Here is a 22,512-nt window from a genome sequence, read left to right on the forward strand (position 1 = left end):
CCAACATCCCACCCCTGACCCTTCAAAACCCTCAGGTTGTTTTTCAGAGTCCATAGTCTCTTATGGTTCGCCTCCCCTCCCCAATGTCCATAGCCCGCTCCCCCTCTCCCAATCCCACCTCCCCCCAGCAATCCCCAGTTTGTTTTGTGAGATTAAGAGTCATTTATGGTTTGTCTCCCTCCCAAAAACTTTATTTACAAAAACAGGTAGCCAGCAGGATTTGGTCCCACAAGTTTGCTCCTCTAAAGAATTTAATATTCTTAGGATCAATATTAAGTGTAATATATTGTATTAAAATTCATTTCATTGTAAGTATGATGAGGGATATTGAAGCTGAGATATTTACTTATAATAATAACCAGTTCAATATTCTACATGAAGTGCTAGAATCTATGGGACAGCACATTTCAATTTCTCTGCAATATCCCTCAAAATGAGTCTTAATAAAGTGAAATCCTGAACCTGGACAAAGAAAGGATGAAAACTTGCAGGACTACATAGTTATAAACTAAAATTATCTACTGACAAAAAGTAATAGTGAACTAATAAAGCCTTAAGGGGGAACATGCTACTATATAAATATGCATTCATCTCCAACATATCTTATTTTTTCTTCTCTCCATAACCCTGAATCATCATCCCTCTTTACTAGTTTTGATCAGAATGACTTAATACAAATTAATTGGCAGTAAAGTTCTGTCAATTATAGCCTCATAAAATAGCAAGAATTTTAAAATTTGTGAATTATGATATTTGCAAATAGTTGTGGTCTCTGGATTGTACCTGTAATTTGGTTATAGAGTAGGAAGATTTACCATTCTTATGACTAGATACTTGCTATTCAGCTTGATGAATAGTTCATTCTGAACCATCTCATCTGTGAACAGGCCTCTTGTCCTATAATTTGTCAATTTTATCATTTTTCCAAAATTTACAACTTATGTCAGAACATTTTCTCACTCTTTGGGTGACTTCCTCAGAGCTAGCTCTTTCCTTGTGCTGCCTTTCACAATATTGCTCTTTCCTGGCTCCCAAAGTCATGTTTTCTCAATTGAGTTTGGGAATCCCAGAGGTGTAATGAGGCAGTATCAAAAAGGACTAGGGAACAAAAATAAGTGCTGTGAAAACAAACTCCTATTTCCCTAAGGCTGGTTCCAGAGCTTTCTGTAATAATGACACATGCCATGTGTTTTCACCTTAACCTTAATATGCTAAACTCATGAAATTGTTAGCTTATTAAAGGAAATGGGATCTTTGCCAACTCCGTATCCCTAGCAGCCAACAAAGCCTTGCATGTTGTAGGCTCAAACTAAATGTTTGTTGAATGGATTCAGGTATTTATAATATGCTCAAGGACTAAGCAAATGGAGCCATCATATTGTTAAACCATCAGGAAATATGAAAATTTTAAATACTTTGTACAAAGAAGAGAACAGTGCAGCTCAATATAAGGGAGCATTTCTTGGACATGAGATGGGGGTAAAAATGGAAGGAAGAACAAGTTTGGGGATAGTCTGTCTATCTAAGGCAATAATGGGATGAATGTATAATTCTGTCATTTATTTAATTGTTCATTATAATGAGTATTATATGTACTCTATACAAGGAGATAGGTTATTTTGAGAGAGAGAGAGAGAGAGAGAGAGAGAGAGAGAGAGAGAGAAAGAGAGAGAAAGTGAGGGAAGATCGGGGGCAGGGGCAGGGGGAGAGGGAGAGAGATAATCTCAAGCAAACTCTACACTGAACACAGAGCAGACCCTAATGTGGGACTATGACCCTGAGACCATGACCTGAGCCAAAATCAATAGTCGGGTGCTTAAGAAACTGAGCCACTCAAGCACCCCACAAGGAGACTGTTCTAAGTGCTGAGTAGATATGTGTGACCAGGAAAGACCAAGTCCCTGCAAGGTTTACATTCTAGTTGGAAATACAGATAATAAACATGCAAGCATATATTACAATTTTAGCAAACGACAGTGTTACAAAGAAAGTGTGTGTGTGTGTGTGTATGAGAGAGAGAGAGAGAGAGAGAGAGAGAGATCCTGAAGGTGAGAAAAGTTACAAAAGGCCATGTCTGAGGAAAAAAAATAGAGCACAAATGTATATAAAGAGAAGTGTAAAAAGTCCTGAGAGGGAGGGGATTGGGACATAGCAGATAAGAACTGGAGCTAGGGTGGAATCCTTAAGCAAAGAGAAAAGCAAAATTGATCACAGGAACAGGCATTAAAGGAAGTGTAAGAAACTATGAGAAAAGAAACAGCAAGATCAGTGTGGCTAGAACATCCTCTTTGCAAACTATTGCACTTCATGAAAATCACTTATATTAGCATTAGTCTCATTCTTCATCAAATAATAATTTTGGATTCATATTGCTTCTATGTTGATGTGAGCAGTTTTTTTTTCAATTTGCAATTAGCATGCCTCACTTTTATTTGCAGATTCTTACTCTCTTGATAATTTCTTACTCTGAGTATGGGGATCCCTTAGGGATGACATGTTTTCATGCATTTTAAGAAGTTCTTTACTGCTATGGTTATTACAATAAGTTACAGTTTTGGTTCTTGCTTCTTTCCAATAATGGGTGGCAATCTGTCATCTTCTTGAACATGCCATGCTGGACAACAAGAACAAGTCACTGGAATTATCCAATTATTTAAATATACTTATTTTATGAAAGACACATTTGATAGGCAACAATTTAGAGCCCCTCTCTGAATTTCTGCACTATGCCAAACCCCTAATAAATCTGTTATTTACTACTTCTGAAAAGATGCATAAGAGCCAAGAAGTTGTAGAGGAGGTTCTAAGCAGCAATAAAAGGCTAACCATATTTATGTAAGAATGAAGTACCCAACTGTTTAACTGTATTAAGACTGAATTCTCCTGCCACTGCCAGCTAATAACATTGAAAAGTTCACTGTAAGATGTATTCCCATGTTTACACAATGCTTTAACCCTAAAGCAAGTGATGAGAGACAAATTCTCTTTGCACTCAATTTTCATACTCATTCTCTTAATGTTAGTCTGTGTCCTTTAGTTACAGAAACTGGGACTACCAAAAATCTTCATTATTGCTGGGGAAATATGAAGGGCTGGCGATAGTATGAATTATTCTTAACATTGGGGTCCGAATGAAGGGCAACAGATGGCACAAATTTTTACTCAAGTAATTTTTCCATCAAAGTTCCTATCAGCATTTGAGTCCCAGAAGTGAGGCTATTAAGAAGCCGTCCAACTCACCAGCCAGCTGGTGAAAATCAGCACTATAAAAGTCGACTGTATAGAAAACATACTTGTATTCAATTTGGTCTTTTATACCATATGTCTTTTTCTAGATAGCCTTTGATTTAATCCATATTCACTCAAAGTCATTCATCTCCTATGAAGTCATTTGAAGGGAGTAGATTACCGATTAGGTATTAGAATACCTCCAAAGAAAAGTACCAAAATTTGCTCTGTAGCAGATAGTGTCAGGGACCTATGCACATCCATTTAGTTCTTTTTATTTCTGGGCAATGACACCTGCTGCTTGAGGCCTTTCTGGACTGCAAATTGGGTGAGACTTCCTTTATGAGAAAGAGAGCCTTTTCACGGACATGCTTGTCTCCAACTTTTGGGCAGGCCCTACCTAACTCCAATGTACTCTGTGAATCTAAACTTCTGAGACTTGGATCCTTTAAAAAATACTTTGGATTTTTTTCCTCTATCACAAACAGCCAAGGTAAGGCAGAGCTGCCGAGCTGCCAAACATAGACTCTTAGATTCTTCTTTCTTTGCCTCCCTCCCCAGCTCCAAAACACCAGTGCCTTTTTTTTTCCCATTTATCATTTCATCTGAGAGCTCACAATAATGTTCTCATGCTATAACTACACAGTCTCTACGGAATTTTCCATTCTTCATGCAAGCTTCTAATTTGAGAAAAGGCAAAGTATATTCTGCTTAACTGGGACATAAATTTAAACTAGGTTTTGAGATTTGATGGTGAACATGAACACTACAACATGACATATTTAATCCATGTTGACTTTATCCTTAATCACAGTGAATTAAGATGTATCACTGTTACAAAGTAAACAGCTTTTAATTGAATTTGTTTACAGCAATATATATATAAATATATTGCACATGTACAATATGATATATATTGTGGAGGAGTAAAACATGGTAGCATTGAAAGATATACCAGAAAACCAGTTAACTTCACATTAAAAAGATGATGTTTTGCTTAAAAACACCAGTTAACTCATGCCAAAATAGCACACTGCTGCTTCACTCCCTATATTGGCTTAACATTTGTTGATTTAAAGCCTACAAACTTTCATCTAAAAAAAAAATCCCTCCTCTGTTCACTTCTTAGTAGCTTTTAAATGGAATTTCTTAAGATCTCAAGGTGTCATGCTTATATTCATGGCAACATTCTTTAGGAAGTACTGTTAATTTTTATTTAGTCATATGTTAATGGGAATTTGGGTTTTTTCCACTTTGTGTCTATTATGAAAAGTGTTCCTATGAGCATTCATCTACAAATTTTTGTTTGAACACATGTTTTCAAATCTAGGAGTGAAATTGCTGGGTCCTATGGACATTTTATGTTTAATTTATTGAATAACTGCAAATTGCTTTTCAGAGTTGAAATATGGTCCACTAAGCAGTATTACCCCATAAACAGTTCCATTTCTATGAATATCAGGAATATTCCACTCTTTTAAATATTCGATCTAATGGTGATTTTTATAATTTCCTCTGTCAATCTCAAGAATTTTCAACCCCATTAAATAACAGTTCATGTTTTAAAGCTTACTGCTTTCTACTCCAGAAGGACGTGTAAAACTAAATGTTAGGACATGTTATGATTTCCACATTCCCATTTTCACTCAAGGTACTTGTTGACATACCAATTCACTCTGTCACTGTATGAGTTAATATTATTTTCATAACTTTCTTTCATGATGTTCAGCTTTCCCTTTGAAAACTCCTATTAACATTTCATCTTGTTCTAAAATGAGTAGGCAGAAGTGTCAACTATCTGAGGAGGATGTGTTTGGCTGAACTAGAATTTTCCTCAATTCCTAATCCAAGAGATGTACTTTGAGAGAATTGTCATAATTCATAAAAATATAAGGTTTAATGAAATTATCAGGTTGTCCAATCTGTACTTCAGATGGTTGGGGACAGTAATTCAGTAATAAATAAATTTTTGTTTTTATAAATATAGGCTAATCACTTACGAAGTGTGATTAGTTACAATAAAATCTTTCATTTAATGAGTAATTATTTTGTGGAGAATGAGATTCTAAGTGCTACCTGCACATCTATTTTTTATTCCTATTTAAGAGAAGAGATAGCAGAGGTGTGGAGAGACATAACACACTTTCTTAAAATTCTGCAACTATTAAGCTAAAAGAGCTAGGATTTGAACCCACACTTTCTGAATGTGGCTTCCAAACTCTTAGCCAAACTTCTGAATTTCTATTAGACCCTAATGTGGCAAGTCAATATTTTTGTGGGTGATAGAACTTTGCATATGCACTTGGTTACTGCTGGTGGAATAAATATACAAGAAGATGCATAAATAGGGGTGCCTGGGTGGCTCAGTCAGTTAAGTGGCTGCCTTTGGCTCAGGTCATGATCCCAGAATCCTGGGATTGAGAAGCCTGCTCTCCTACTACTCCCATTGGTGTTTCCTCTCTCGCTGTGTCACTTGCTGTCAAATGAATAAATAAAATCTTGAAAAAAAAGAAGCTGCATAAATAAATAAATGGAAGTATTAACAAATGAATTTTTAGTGGCATATAACATAACTGATATATTCTCATGCAAAAAAAAATAATTTTTGGAAAGACATTTCCTATTGTGGCATGACACATTTTTAAAATACCTTGAAACATGTGAATTCACGTATTTAATTTTATCATTAACTTGGGACAGAGAAAAAAAGCACTGGGTTGCATGGAACCAGACCATATATTTGTTATTGGCAGTCACATTATTTTGAATGACACTACCAAGTGTCAGTAGGACACTGATTTATCTTTTTTCAAGTTAATGAGTTAAAGAAAAGGCAGTTTGAGAGAAATATATATAGAAAAGCATACATGTACATACTTTTTATTTTATTTCATATTCAAACATGATATTTTTGCTAAAATTTATACATATGAGTCTTTAAACTCCAGTGTACCCCTGTGTGTATCTGTTTAGTATATGGGCAGATTGGTTGATTTCCCTCAAAGAAGCCACTGCCAGTTCATGCCAACAAATCTGTCTGCTACTAACAGGCACCATCAACATTCTGTTTCCTAAAATAATTTCTTAGCAAATTTTTTTAAAGATTTTATTTATTTATTTGCAGAGAGAGATCACAAGTAGACAGAGAGGCAGGCAGAGAGAGAGAGGGAAGCAGGCTCCCTGCTGAGCAGAGAGCCCGATGCGGGACTCGATCCCAGGACCCTGAGATCATGACCTGAGCAGAAGGCAGCGGCTTAACCCACTGAGCCACCCAGGCGCCCTCTTAGCAAAATTTTAAACTCATTCTCTTATTTGTTGCTATTCAATCAACAATGATTATGGCCAAGATAGCTGAAATTATCAGAGATTCTATTTGTCTTACTAATGGTGGTACATTACAGTGTCCTTCTGGACTTGTTTTCTGAGACTTAGCAGAATAGAAGTTAACCTTGGGCATCTTTGTGTGTGTGTGTGTGTGTGTGTGTGTGTGTGTGTGCGTGTGTGTGAATGCATGCATGCACATATGCATGTGCATGACTTTGGAGCTTCTAAATAGCTAGGGGGAAAAAACACCTTTACTGTTTAGAGGATTTGCAATATCATTGACAGTTCTTTAGCTAGAAGGACTTTTCCCTGGACATGCAGAATTCCTTTTCTTATTTCACGTATAAGTTGAGTAAAAAAAACAGACTAAATAAAATATCTTTTAAAAAATTCTTCAACTAAGGGGAAATGTTTTGATAAGATGTTTAGCAACATCAACTAAACCACACTGTCAAGAAATGAGGATTTTTAGACATTCTCAAGGAATTTACCAGCATCATACAGTTGCAAGAGTGTGCAGAAGTAAATGTACTAAAAGATCAAACGGTATCAAAATCCTTTGGCATGAACAGACACATGAAAAAGTGCTCCACGTCACTCGGCATCAGGGAAATACAAATCAAAACCACAATGAGATATCACCTCACACCAGTCAGAATGGCTAAAATTAACAAGTCAGGAAATGACAGATGCTGGAGAGGATGTGGAGAAAGGGGAACCCTCCTCCACTGTTGGTGGGAATGCAAGCTGGTCCAACCACTCTGGAAAACAGCATGGAGGTTCCTCAAAATGTTGAAAATAGAACTACCCTATGACCCAGCAATTGCACTACTGGGTATTTACCCTAAAGATACAAACATAGTGATCCGAAGGGGCACGTGTACCCGAATGTTTATAGCAGCAATGTCTACAATAGCCAGACTATGGAAAGAACCTAGATGTCCATCAACAGATGAATGGATAAAGAAGAAGTGGTATATATACACAATGGAATACTATGCAGCCATCAAAAGAAATGAAATCTTGCCATTTGCGACGACGTGGATGGAACTAGAGCGTATCATGCTTAGTGAAATAAGTCAATCGGAGAAAGACAACTATCATATGATCTCCCTGATATGAGGACATGGAGAAGCAACATGGGGGGGTAGGGGGATAGGAGAAGAATAAATGAAACAAGATGGGATTGGGAGGGAGACAAACCATAAATGACTCTTAATCTCACAAAACAAACTGGGGGTTGCTGGGGGGAGGTGGGATTGGGAGAGGGGGAGCGGGCTATGGACATTGGGGAGGGGAGGCGAACCATAAGAGACTATGGACTCTGAAAAACAACCTGAGGGTTTTGAAGGGTCAGGGGTGGGAGGTTGGGGGGACAGGTGGTGGGTAATGGGGAGGGCACGTTTTGCATGGAGCACTGGGTGTTGTGCAAAAAGAATGAATACTGTTACGCTGAAAAAATAAATAAAATAGAAAATGCCTCCCAAAAAAAAAAAAAAATCCTTTGGCATGGATATACACTTCTGGTCAAGTTGGAGTAACAGGGACCAGATTTAACCTGTTTGGCAAAAATTGATAAAATGGACAAAATATATGAAATGATGGTTTTGAAAACATTAGATACTTGGTAATAAAAAATACTGATCTCTGAGAAATTAGCAACAAATGAGGTGACCCCATAATTATTGCCACTTATTGTCCAGAGAGTGTTCCAGGCTACAACAAAGGATAAAGAAACACTCACAAAGCTAGGAGATCTCTTCAAGTTCATGAGATGAAGCTGGGACTTCTAGGAGGCCCAAATGACTAGAGATTACAGGGCAGAGTATCAAACAGGAGAAAGATACACAGAGAGAGAACACTGGAGACTCACAAAGAGCTCCCTTCCAGGATTCAGCTGAGTCCTGATCAGCTCTTATATGTGAGCAAACTACACATAATAAGGGAGAAAACTATGCAAAAAGATGAAAAGTAACAGCCACCAGAGCTTACGCACAGCTGGGAAGAGTGCCTGTTCCTGCCAGTGACTGTGGAAAATCTCATCATTCACAGGGCATCAGAGAACATACTCAGAAGGGTTTTGCCTCAGTAGCGGAGCAAAATTAGCCCTAGACTTATGTTGTTCTGCTTAAAACTCACAAAGTCTAGAAGAGAGATGCTCAAAAGATCAAATTGCTTCCAAGCAAATTAACTGTGTCTCAGAACAAAGGTCAAGAATATTTATTGGCACAAAAACACCAAGCACTCAACAAGTTAAAATTCACAACATCCAGCATCCAGTCAAAATTTCCATTTGTCCAAAGAAGCAGGAAAAAAGACCCATAATGAAGAGAAAACTTAATTGAAAATGACCCAAAACAGATACAGATGGTAGAATTAGTAGACAAGGATATTATACCAGTTGTTATAACTGTAGTCCATATTTTCTAAAAGGTAGAGGAAAGATTCAAAAATTGAATAGAGACATGAAAGATTTAAAAAGACTTAAGTCACACTTCAACAAGGTGTTGAATCATACAAAACAACAGTGTCTGGGGTTAAAAATATACATTAAATGGGATTAACCACAGATTAGGTAATACAAAAGATTAGATTGGTCAATTTGACAATATAAATCATATAATATGATTTACACAGAAAAAAGACTTAAAATAAAAAGAACACAACAAAAAGCAATGCCTTAAAAGTTCTAAATTTGAAGAAAACTAAAAACCCATAATTCAAAGAAGCTTAACAGATCTCAAGAACAAGAAACATGAGGAAAATTATACCAAGGCACATCATAAACCAATTGCTGGATTTCCAAAAGCACTCCCTAATAAGCCTTCTATATGTTAATCTCCATCTCAAAGGGGGCCTCCCAAAGATGCTGACTTGAAATATGTACCAAAATCCATATCAAAACACCTATTTTCTGAGGAGTAGACTGGAAGGGTACCTATACTTCTGCATTGCTTTATTCTTTATAGTGAGTATATATTTTTTTAAATAATAAAAATAGGTTAAAATGTACCTTGTATAGGTTATCTTTGGAAAAGGCAAGAGGTTTAACATCTCCTCAAGTACACCCTAATGGCATATATTTTTGAGATCTAGTAATGCTGTATTAGCCCCAAATTCATTGTAGTATTATTACAAAATGTATTTTCTATATGATGACAGGTTGAAAAGCCATGGATTTCCTCTATCTTCAATGCTGACGCTGATGTATATACAAGTTTGATGGATATAGACATAATTACACAAGATTTTAAGATTATTCATATTATATGTTTATATAGCTTACCTATATGTATGTGCTTACATGCTTACTTTTTTAATTCATAAGATTTTTTGCTATGCAAGAAATTATATGAGAACAGAGAACTGTAAAGTTGAATATGATGCTGCTTTTATGAATCCTGCATTTTGAAATGTCTGAAATTAAATTATGTTTTACTTTGCTTTCATCTGTCTTAATCAGTATTTTATGGCATTAAAAATTGGCTACAGCACAAATCTGCTTGATTTAAAAATAATACATGGACAGTTTGAGCTAAGAATTTACCAAAATATTTTACACTTGGTGTAATAAAGTCAATATTTCTTGTACCTTAACTATATATTTTACTACCTAAGTTATAACTTCCAAAATCTAATTTATCTTTATCTGCATACTCAAAAGACACAGCAAGTTGAAATTAAACTGTATGATGTTTATAATCCATATGTTGTATTTCCATTAACATAAACCATAAAAAAGTAAGTACCACCAATTAACTCTGCATTGTTTAGGTCTCTGGATGATCTCAAAAGGCATTCTGTCAATAGAATATGTAGAAATATCACTACATCACCACAATTGTCTCTAGGAAAACAAAACTGTAATTTTATCATGATGGATATTTCCAGCAACATCATTATGGCTAAGTATACCACAAATTCTCCTGGACAGGATTCAACATAAGGCAAAAACACACACTGCTGCAAAGCCACAGGACACCATGCTACAAGATTATTGCCTGTATCACAGACTTAACTACACTTCTCAGTTCATCAGAGAAACCAGTTATACCTAGACTAACTCTCACCCTGACACAAAGAGTCAACAGCACAGGCTCCCAATATGGTCATTCTGATGATGTTCTAGTACATGTAGTGATGACAACAAAAGTAGGGAATTGTAAATTTCCTTCATCCTTTACAACCTGAGCTTACAGAAGTTAAACAGCTGTGATACTGTGGCGAAGATAAAGACAGTTTGAAAAAAGAGATTGTAAAACCTTACCTTCAGATACCATTTGTATTTGGCATGCTCCCAGTTCTCAGGCATTTGTGTCTTTTTGAGAAACTGTTCAGTTTCAGTTAGCCATTGATTAAGTATCTTCATATCATAATGAAACCGCCGCCATTTTTCCACAGATCTGTCAAATCGCCTAGAGGTGAAAAACATGGATCGAGAAAAGTAAATGGATTATACAAATTACATGGACATAGCATATATGTTGTATATTATAAGGGTAAGGATATCATTTTGATAGTTTCTCACATTTGTAGATTTTAATTTCAGTTAACAGAAATAAATGATATTGAATAAAAAGGTGAATTAAAAAAAGACTGTAATTTTCAAATATCATCCTCAACGGGAAAAAGCTTGCAGCCTTCCCCTTGAGATCAGGAACACGACAAGGATGCCCACTCTCACCACTCTTGTTCAACATAGTATTAGAAGTTCTAGCAATGGCAATCAGACAACAAAGAGAAATAAAACGTATCCAAATTGGCAAGGAAGAAGTCAAACTCTCTCTCTTCGCAGATGACATGATTCTTTATGTGGAAAACCCCAAAGACTCCACCCCCAAACAACTAGAACTCATACAGCAATTCAGTAACGTGGCAGGATACCAAGTCAATGTACAGAAATCAGTGGCTTTCTTACACACTAACAATGAAAATACAGAAAGGGAAATTAGAGAATCAATTCCATTTACTATAGCACCAAGAACCATAAGATACCTGGGAATAAACCTAACCAAAGAGGTAAAGGACCTGTACTCGAGGAACTACAGAACACTCATGAAAGAAATTGAAGAAGACACAAAAAGATGGAAGATCGTTCCATGCTCTTGGATTGGAAGAATAAACATTGTTAAAATGTCTATACTGCCTAGAGCAACCTATACTTTTAATGTCATTCCGATCAAAATTCCACGGGTGTTTTTCAAAGAGCTGGAGCAAATAATCCTAAAATTTGTATGGAATCAGAAGAAACCCCGAATTGCTAAGGAAATGTTGAAAAACAAAAACAAAACTGGCGGCATCACGTTACCTGATTTCAAGCTTTATTTCAAAGCTGTGATCACCAAGACAGCATGGTACTGGCATAAAAACAGACACATTGACCAGTGGAACAGAGTGGAGAGCCCAGATATGGACCCTCAACTCTATGGTCAAATAATCTTCAACAAAACAGGAAAAAATATACAATGGAAAAAAGACAGTCTCTTCAATAAATGGTGCTGGGAAAACAGGACAGTGATATGTAGAAGAATGAAACTCGACCATTCTCTTACACTGTACACAAAGATAAACTCAAAATGGATAAAAGACCTCAACGTGAGACAGGAATCCATCAGAATCCTAGAGGAGAACATAGGCAGTAACCTCTTCGATATCAGCCACAGCAACTTCTTTCAAGATACGTCTCCAAAGGCCAAGGAAACAAAAGAGAAAATGAACTTTTGGGACTTCATCAAGATCAAAAGCTTCTGCACAGCAAAGGAAACAGTCAACAAAACAAAAAGGCAACCCACGGAATGGGAGAAGATATTTGCAAATGACAGTACAGACAAAAGTTGATATCCAGGATCTACAAAGAACTCCTCAAACTCAACACACACAAAACAGATAATCATATCAAAAAATGGGCAGAAGATATGAACAGACACTTCTCCAATGAGGACATACAAATGGCTATCAGACACATAAAAAAATGCTCATCATCACTAGCCATCAGGGAGATTCAAATTAAAACTAAATTCATATCTCTCTAAATTCATATCTCTCAATAGTTACCCTGAATGTTAATGGGCTAAATGCCCCAATCAAAAGACACAGGGTATCAGAATGGATAAAAAAACAAAACCCATCAGTATGTTGCCTACAAGAAACTCATTTTAGACACGAAGACACCTCCAGATTTAAAGTGAGGGGGTGGAAAACAATTTACCATGCTAATGGGCATCAGAAGAAAGCTGGGGTGGCAATCCTTATATCAGATCAATTAGATTTTAAGCCAAAGACTATAATAAGAGATGAGGAAGGACACTATATCCTACTCAAAGGGTCTGTCCAACAAGAAGATCTAACAATTTTAAATATCTATGCCCCTAACGTGGGAGCAGCCAACTATATCAACCAACTAATAACAAAATCAAAGAAACACATCAATAATAATACAATAATAGTAGGGGACTTTAACACTCCCCTCACTGAAATGGACAGATCTTCCAAGCAAAAGATCAACAAGGAAATAAAGGCCTTAAATGACACACTGGACCAGATGGACATCACAGATATATTCAGAACATTTCATCCCAAAGCAACAGAATACACATTCTTCTCTAGTGCACATGGAACCTTCTCCAGAATGGATCACATCCTGGGTCACAAATCAGGTCTCAACCGGTATCAAAAGATTAGGATTATTCCCTGCATATTTTCAGACCACAATGCTCTGAAGCTAGAACTCAATCACAAGAGGAAAGCTGGAAAGAACCCAAATACATGGAGACTAAACAGCATCCTTCTAAAGAATGAATGGGTTAACCAGGAAATTAAAGAAGAATTGAAAAAATTCATGGAAACAAATGATAATGAAAACACAACAGTTCAAAATCTGTGGGACACAGCAAAGGCAGTCCTGAGAGGAAAATATATAGCGGTACAAGCCTTTCTCAAGAAACAAGAAAGGTCTCAAGTACACAACCTAACCCTACGCGTAAAGGAGCTGGAGAAAGAACAAGAAAGAAACCCTAAACCCAGCAGGAGAAGAGAAATCATAAAGATCAGAGCAGAAATCAATGAAATAGAAACCAAAAAAACAATAGAAAAAATCAATGAAACTAGGAGCTGGTTCTTTGAAAGAATCAATAGGATTGATAAACCCCTGGCCAGACTCATCAAAAAGAAAAGAGAAAGGACCCAAATCAATAAAATCATGAATGAAAGAGGAGAGATCACAACTAACACCAAAGAAATACAGACAATTATAAGAACATACTATGAGCAACTCTACGCCAACAAATTGGACAATCTGGAAGAAATGGATGCATTCCTAGAGACACATAAACTACCACAACTGAGCCAGGAAAATATAGAAAACCTGAACAGGCCCATAACCAGTAAGGAGATTGAAACAGTCATCAAAAATCTCCAAACAAACAAAAGCCCAGGGCAAGACAGCTTCCCAGGGGAATTCTACCAAACATTTAAAGAAGGACTAATTCCTATTCTCCTGAAACTGTTCCAAAAAATAGAAACGGAAGGAAAACTTCCAAACTCATTTTATGAGGCCAGCATCACCTTGATCCCAAAACCAGACAAGGATCCCACCAAAAAAGAGAACTACAGACCAATATCCTTGATGAACACAGACGCAAAAATTCTCACCAAAATACTAGCCAATAGGATTCAACAGTACATTAAAAGGATTATTCACCACGATCAAGTGGGATTTATTCCAGGGCTGCAGGGTTGGTTCAACATCCGCAAATCAATCAATGTGATAGAACACATTAATAAAAGAAAGAACAAGAACCATATGATACTCTCAATAGATGCTGAAAAAGCATTTGACAAAGTACAGCATCCCTTCCTGATCAAAACTCTTCAAAGTGTAGGGATAGAGGGCACATACCTCAATATTATCAAAGCCATCTATGAAAAACCCACCACAAATATCATTCTCAATGGAGAAAAACTGAAAGCTTTTCCGCTAAGGTCAGGAACACGGCAGGGATGTCCATTATCACCACTGCTATTCAACATAGTACTAGAAGTCCTAGCCTCAGCAATCAGACAACAAAAAGAAATTAAAGGCATCCATATTGGTAAAGAAGAAGTCAAACTATCACTCTTTGCAGATGATATGATACTATATGTGGAAAACCCAAAAGACTCCACTCCAAAAGTGCTAGAACTTGTACAGGAATTCAGTAAAGTGTCAGGATATAAAATCAATGCACAGAAATCAGTTGCATTTCTGTACACCAACAACAAGACTGAAGAAGGAGAAATTAAGGAGACAATCCCATTTACAATTGTACCCAAAACTATAAGATACCTAGGAATAAACCTAACCAAAGAGACTAAGAATCTATACACAGAAAATTATAAAGTACTCATGAAAGAAATTGAGGAAGACACAAAAAAATGGAAAAATGTTCCATGCTCCTGGATTGGAAGAATAAATATTGTGAAAATGTCTATGCTACCTAAAGCAATCTACACATTTAATGCAATCCCTATCAAAATACCATCCATTTTTTTCAAAGAAATGGAACAAATAATCCTAAAATTTATATGGAACCAGAAAAGACCTCGAATAGCCAAAGGAATATTGAAGAACAAAGCCAAAGTTGGTGGCATCACAATTCCGGACTTCAAGCTCTATTACAAAGCTGTCATCATCAAGACAGCATGGTACTGGCACAAAAACAGACACATAGATCAGTGGAACAGAATAGAGAGCCCAGAAATCGACCCTCAACTCTATGGTCAACTAATCTTCGACAAAGCAGGAAAGAATGTCCAATGGAAAAAAGACAGCCTCTTCAATAAATGGTGCTGGGAAAATTGGACAGCCACATGCAGAAAAATGAAATTGGACCACTTCCTTACACCACACACGAAAATAGACTCCAAATGGATGAAGGACCTCAATGTGAGAAAGGAATCCATCCAAATCCTTGAGGAGAATGCAGGCAGCAACCTCTTCGACCTCAGCCATAGCAACATCTTCCTAGGAACAACGGCAAAGGCAAGGGAAGCAAGGGCAAAAATGAACTGTTGGGATTTCATCAAGATCAAAAGCTTTTGCACAGCAAAGGAAACAGTTAACAAAACCAAAAGACAACTGACAGAATGGGAGAAGATATTTGCAAACGACATATCAGATAAAGGGCTAGTATCCAAAATCTATAAGGAACTTAGCAAACTCAACACCCAAAGAACAAACAATCCAATCAAGAAATGGGCAGAGGACATGAACAGACATTTCTGCAAAGAAGACATCCAGATGGCCAACAGACACATGAAAAAGTGCTCCACGTCACTCGGCATCAGGGAAATACAAATCAAAACCACAATGAGATATCACCTCACACCAGTCAGAATGGCTAAAATTAACAAGTCAGGAAATGACAGATGCTGGCGAGGATGTGGAGAAAGGGGAACCCTCCTCCACTGTTGGTGGGAATGCAAGCTGGTGCAACCACTCTGGAAAACAGCATGGAGGTTCCTCAAAATGTTGAAAATAGAACTACCCTATGACCCAGCAATTGCACTACTGGGTATTTACCCTAAAGATACAAACATAGTGATCCGAAGGGGCACGTGTACCCGAATGTTTATAGCAGCAATGTCTACAATAGCCAGACTATGGAAAGAACCTAGATGTCCATCAACAGATGAATGGATAAAGAAGATGTGGTATATATACACAATGGAATACTATGCAGCCATCAAAAGAAATGAAATCTTGCCATTTGCGACGATGTGGATGGAACTAGAGCGTATCATGCTTAGTGAAATAAGTCAATCGGAGAAAGACAACTATCATATGATCTCCCTGATATGAGGACATGAAGAAGCAACATGGGGGGACAGGGGGATAGGAGAAGAATAAATGAAACAAGATGGGATTGGGAGGGAGACAAACCATAAATGACTCTTAATCTCACAAAACAAACTGGAAGTTGCTGGGGGGAGGTGGGATTGGGAGAGGGGGAGCGGGCTATGGACATTGGGGAGGGGAGGTGAACCATAAGAGACTATGGACTCTGAAAAACAACCTGAGGGTTTTGAAGGGTCAGGGGTGGGAGGTTGGGGATTGGCAGGGAGACAAACCATAAATGACTCTTAATCTCACAAAACAACCTGGGGGTTGCTGGGGGGAGGTGGGATTGGGAGAGGGGGAGCGGGCTATGGACATTGGGGAGGAGAGGTGAACCATAAGAGACTATGGACTCTGAAAAACAACCTGAGGGTTTTGAAGGGTCAGGGGTGGGAGGTTGGGGCAACCTGAGGGTTTTGAAGGGTCAAGGGTGGGAGGTGGGGGAACAGGTGGTGGGTAATTGGGAGGGCACGTTTTGCATGGAGCACTGGGTGTTGTGCAAAAAGAATGAATACTGTTACGCTGAAAAAAATAAATGAAATGGAAAAAAAATAGGAAAAAAAAAGAATGAATACTGTTACGCTTAAAAAATAAATAAAATGAGAAACAGCTCGTCCAGTTCTCAAAAAAAAAAAAAAAAAAAAAAAAAAACTACATTGAGATACCACCTGACATCAGTTAGAATGGCCAAAATTAGCAAGACAGGAAACAACGTGTGTTGGAGAGGATGTGGAGAAAGGGGAACCCTCTTACACTGTTGGTGGGAATGAAAGTTAGTGCAGCCACTTTGGAAAACAGTGTGGACATTCCTGAAGAAATTAAGAATAGAGCTTCCCTATGACCCTGCAATTGCACTGATGGGCATTTACCCCAAAGATACAGATGTAGTGAAAAGAAGGGCCATCTCTACCCCAATGTTTATAGCAGCAATGGCCATGGTCGCCAAACTGTGGAAAGAACCAAGATGCCCTTCAACAGAAAATGGAAAAGGAAGATGTGGTCCATATACATGATGGAGTATTATGCCTCCATCAGAAAGGATGAATACCCAACTTTTGTAGCAACATGGACGGGACTGGAAGAGATTATGCTGAGAGAAATAAGTCAAGCAGAGAGAGTCAAGTATCATATGGTCTCACTTATTTGTGGAGCATAACAAAGAACACGGAAGACATGGGGAGATGGAGAGGAGAGGGAGTTGAGGGAAACTGGAAGGGGAGATGAACCATGAGAGACTATGGACTCTGAAAAACAACCAGAGGGTTTTGAAGGGGCGGGGGTTGGGGTGGGAGGATAAGGAACCAGGTGGTGGGTAATAGGGAGGGTACGTATTGCGTGGAGCACTGGGTGTGGTGCAAAAACAATGAATACTGTTATGCTGAAAATAAATAAATAAATAAATAAACAAAAAAGGCTGTAATTTTAATTCACATTTCTTGACTGAAACAAAAATAAGAACAATTATGGAGTATTAACATTTTCTTCCCTATGAGCATATTTAATTTTTTAAAAATCCAGGAATTTAAAAAACATATTAGCACCTAAGAAATTAAGCATTTCAAAGCTAGATATTCAATAACAACATATTTTTTGGATCAAAATCTAATTATCTGCACTGGATGTTAAATGTAAACAGTGAATCCTTAAATTCTACTTCTGAAAACAGTATTACCCTATATATTAACTAACTAGAATTTAAATAAAAACTTGAAGCAAATAAAAACAAATTATCTCATGAAGCCTATCAATTTCTTTATTACTTTTAATCCAAAAGAGTTTATTTATTAAGGATCTCAAGCATCCAGGATGACAGATGTAACCAACTAACTGATATACTAGTCTAAACCAGGAGATGAGTGTTGTCTTCCTTTAATCTTCTTGTTTTACTGTATCTGGTGATATTTTCAACCAGAATGCTGAAGGAACTCAGTGCAAGGTACTGTGTAATATCACATATGGAAAGAATATTAAGAAGGATGTACTTAAAAAAAAAAAAGAAGGAGGTACTTGGTTATGCTCTGGTCACAGAAGTGACAGAGGCAGAAATGAACCAGGGTTGTATGTTGACCTTAAGACAGTTGCACTAAGAATCACCAGTTAAATCAGTATCTTTGCAGGTGGGATCTTGACACTACTATTTTTAAAAGCACCCACGTGATTTTAACATATTTTCAAGGTGAAAAACACTCTGTAAGTTTTACAGTCTTTTTAAAATTTTTTTTTAAATTTTTATTAACCACAATGGAATACTATGCAGCCATCAAAAGAAATGAAATCTTGCCATTTGCGACAATGTGGATGGAACTAGAGGGTATCATGCTTAGTGAAATAAGTCAATCGGAGAAAGACAACTATCAAATGATCTCCCTGATATGAGGAAGTGGAGATGCAACATGGGGGATTTGGTGGGGTAGGAAAAGAATAAATGAAACAAGATGGGATTGGGAGGGAGACAAAGCATAAGGGACTCTTAATCTCACAAAACAAACTGAGGGTTGCTGGGGGGAGGGGGGTTGGGAGAGGGGAGTGGGGTTATGGACATTGGGGAGGGTATGTGCTATGGTGAGTGCTGTGAAGTGTGTAAACCTGGCAATTAACAGACCTGTACCCTTGGGGATAAAAATACATTATATATTTATAAAAACATAAAAAATAATTTATTAACATATAATGTATTTTTAGCCCCAGGGGTACATGTATGTGACTCGCCAGGTTTACACTTCACAGCACTCACCATAGCACATACCTTCTCCAGTGTCTATAACCCAACCAAAAGTTTTACTGTCTTAAAGGGGTTATGAACTACTGGGTTTCCTGAGGCCTGTCCAAACAGGTATTTTCTAGCATTAAACCAAAAACCATACTGAGAATTCCTGGCTGTGGGGATGCCTCAGAGTACAGGAGCCTGTAGGAGTTCTCTGAGGTCTACTCTTAAGATGCAGTGGGTTATAGTTTTGAATATCTCAACATCTTTTCAGATCTATATCTCCATTTAGGAAATTAAGATAATCTTCTAAGTTAAATAATGCCCCAACTCCCTATTGTTTCAACAGGAAAAGAATGAAATTAACGTTTCTTTAGTAGTCACTATGAGCCAGGCACTGGGCTCCATGTTTTTACTTATATCATGGACTCTTTTTTTTTTTAAAGATTTTATTTATTTATTTCACAGAGAGAGATCACAAGTAGACAGAGAGGCAGGCAGAGAGAGTGAGAGGGAAGCAGGCTCCCCACGGAGCAGAGAGCCCGATGCAGGGCTCGATCCCAGGACCCTGGGATCATGACCTGAGCCGAAGGCAGCGGCTTAAACCACTGAGCCACCCAGGCGCCCCTATATCATGGACTCTTAAAACACCCCCTACAACATAACAATTATTATTCCCATTTTCCACTGGAGAAAAGTGAGAGTCTGAGCAGTCTGCCAAAAGGTAAAGAGGAATAAAATGACAGAAAGGGAATTCTCAGATCTCTCTGGCTTGAATGGTGACTTTCATGGTATTCCATGCTCTTTGGTAGGATTTCCTTTTCTTCAAGATGAAGTCTTACTAGCTAACTAATTCAAAGAATTAGTTGTCAGGATTTTCTTCTTTATCATCCCCCAAATAATGAATCTACATCTACAGTGCATTTTATCAGATACCACACTTGATTATTAACTGTATTTCTTTCTTTTTTAAAGGTTTACTTATTTATTTGAGTGAGGAGAGACAGAGGGAGAAGGAGAGAGAAACTTAAGCAGACTCTGCACTGAGCATGGAGCCCAATGTGGGGCTCAATCTCAAGACCCTAAGATCAGGGCCCTGAGATCACAACCTAAGCCAAAACTAAGAGTCAGACATCTAACCAACTGGGCTACCCAGGCACTCCAACTATATTTCTTACTTCAAAAATACCTAAAACAGTATTTTGGTAGCATTAAAAAAGGCAGCAAATGGTAGCCAAAAGTGGTAGACTTTAACTAGAGATAGTTTAAAAGTAAGAATTCAGCCTTTAATATTTAAGGACATTCTTGGGTTGATCAAATGTGATATAACCGTCAGCTACAAAATGATCTTGGAATTTTTTTGTGTGTTGTAATGATAACTTTGTTTCCATATATTTTCAGCACTATATAATACACAATAAATGACTTAAGATACATCTTAAGAATTTACTCTCTATTTTTTTTTTTTTAGATTTTACTTATTTATTTGAGAGAGATGAGGAGGAGGAGAGGGAGAGGGACAAGCAGTCTCCATGCTGAGTGCAGAGCCCAACGTGGGGCTTGATCACTAGACCCTGAGATCATGACCTGAGCTAAAGTCAAGAGTTGGATGCTTAACCGACTAAGCCACTCAGGTGCCCCAAATTGTAGGGCACCTGGGTGGCTCTATGGGTTAAAGCCTCTGCCTTCGGCTCAGGTCATGATCTCAGGATCCTGGAATCGAGTCCCACATCAGGCTCTCTGCTCAGCGGGGAGCCTTCTTCCCACCCCCACCCCCACCCCCCAGCCTGCCTCTCTGCCTACTTGTGATCTCTCTCTGTCAAATAAATGAATAAAATCTTTAAAAAATTAAAAAAACAAAATTGTACACTGCATATGTCTCATAGTGACTCACATCAATGGAGCCAAAATTTTTGTTAAATGAGAATTTAAAAAATGATGAGGCATAGTTGGTATTTTTCCATTTTGGTGAGACTATGTTGATTTCAATTTTCTTTATATTTTTCTATGTTGTTAAGTTTTTCTACAATGCACATTTCATACTTTGATATTCAGAAAAAATACAGTAATGTCAAAATAATTTTAAAAGGCAGTTTCACACGCTAATGACTACCACCCCCACCTCTCTTCCTGCTACCACAGTTTGAGAAATAGGCAGAAGATAACCAAAACACAGAGGAGCTGGCATTTGGTCACAATTTACCATCCTGCACCTTTGTAGCAGTCATCAGTCCCTTTCTTACTTTGCTTTTCTTTTCCCTGATCCAATCACCAGAATTATCCTCTTGCCAATTCTTTTCAGCTACTGGAAGGTGGCTGTTTTTCCAACATTTGTACTGTAAATGCCAACTCTTCATTCCAGGCTGCTGCACAGATGTGTCCCTCCACCATTCAGAGCACTGGCAATTACCACCTTCCACTAGATTCCATAAAGCCTCCTCCCCCAACAATCCCTATTCCCCTTCACAGATGTGTCCCTCCACCATTCAGAGCACTGGCAATTACCACCTTCCACTAGATTCCATAAAGCCTCCTCCCCCAACAATCCCTATTCCCCTTCACAGATTACCTTTCCTCTAAATTTCCCCAAAGAAGAAAACTGTAAGGGCCCCTACAGTTGATCATGGCATCCCTAGCTCTGCAAGACACAGCCAGAGGTAGGTCGAAAAGGGAAATACAATATAGGCCTGGGCTCTCTTTTTTCCATCCTTTTTCCAGGCCCACAAAAGTGAGACAGGATGGACTTGTTAGCCACACAGGACTATCTGTGGTTCCCCATGCCCTGCTACTGCCTCAGGGCTGTGTGTCTTGGCACATTAACTCCATATTCTTGAAATGCCTTCTTGCTCTCTTTCTTCCTTTTCCCCAACTCCTGCAATGTAAATTTTTGCTTTGGTTTGAACTACTTACACTGTGCCTTTGTAAATATCTAAGTCGAAAGCATTCATTATAGCTTGCAACTGCTAAAAGTCTGAACACTGTAAAATTGATTTAATTTTATTATTAAAATTAATGTTAAAATGAGTAATTCTATTCAAACAAAATATTAAAGAATAAAAGTATGTACTTTATACGTGATGGCATTTAATGTGGGTAATAATATTTTAAACTCCATTTCAAGCATCACATAAAATTTTAAAATATACTTTTCAGAATTTTAATATGCGTTGTTAACAGCAAAGTCTAAATCTACTCTTGAATTTACTATGTAAAATTTCATTTTTTATCATGACTCCTTTTAAAGTTAGGCTCTTTCCCAGCAAAGAAAATTTTGAATGAATAGGTATAAATTTTGCTAGTTTTACAATGTTACATTTATAACCAGTTACTAAGTACTAAGTAACTAAGTTACTAAGTAACCAGTTACTAAGCTCACTAAACT

The 22,512-nt window shown here is 37.6% G+C and overlaps 1 protein-coding gene across 9 annotated transcripts in view; it reads right to left on the reverse strand.

Moving 5' to 3' along the window:
* Positions 1-22,512, reverse strand: part of DMD (dystrophin) — a 2,324,635-nt gene that overhangs the window by 1,126,626 nt on the left and 1,175,497 nt on the right. For all 9 annotated transcript variants that reach the window (XM_045994540.1, XM_045994546.1, XM_045994545.1 and 6 more), the window contains one exon: positions 10,820-10,967. In XM_045994540.1, the coding sequence (XP_045850496.1) occupies positions 10,820-10,967 (148 nt within the window). The remainder of the gene's footprint in view (positions 1-10,819; positions 10,968-22,512) is intronic.

This window comes from Meles meles, chromosome X (genome assembly GCF_922984935.1).
Source record: "Meles meles chromosome X, mMelMel3.1 paternal haplotype, whole genome shotgun sequence".
Lineage (NCBI taxonomy): Eukaryota > Metazoa > Chordata > Mammalia > Carnivora > Mustelidae > Meles > Meles meles.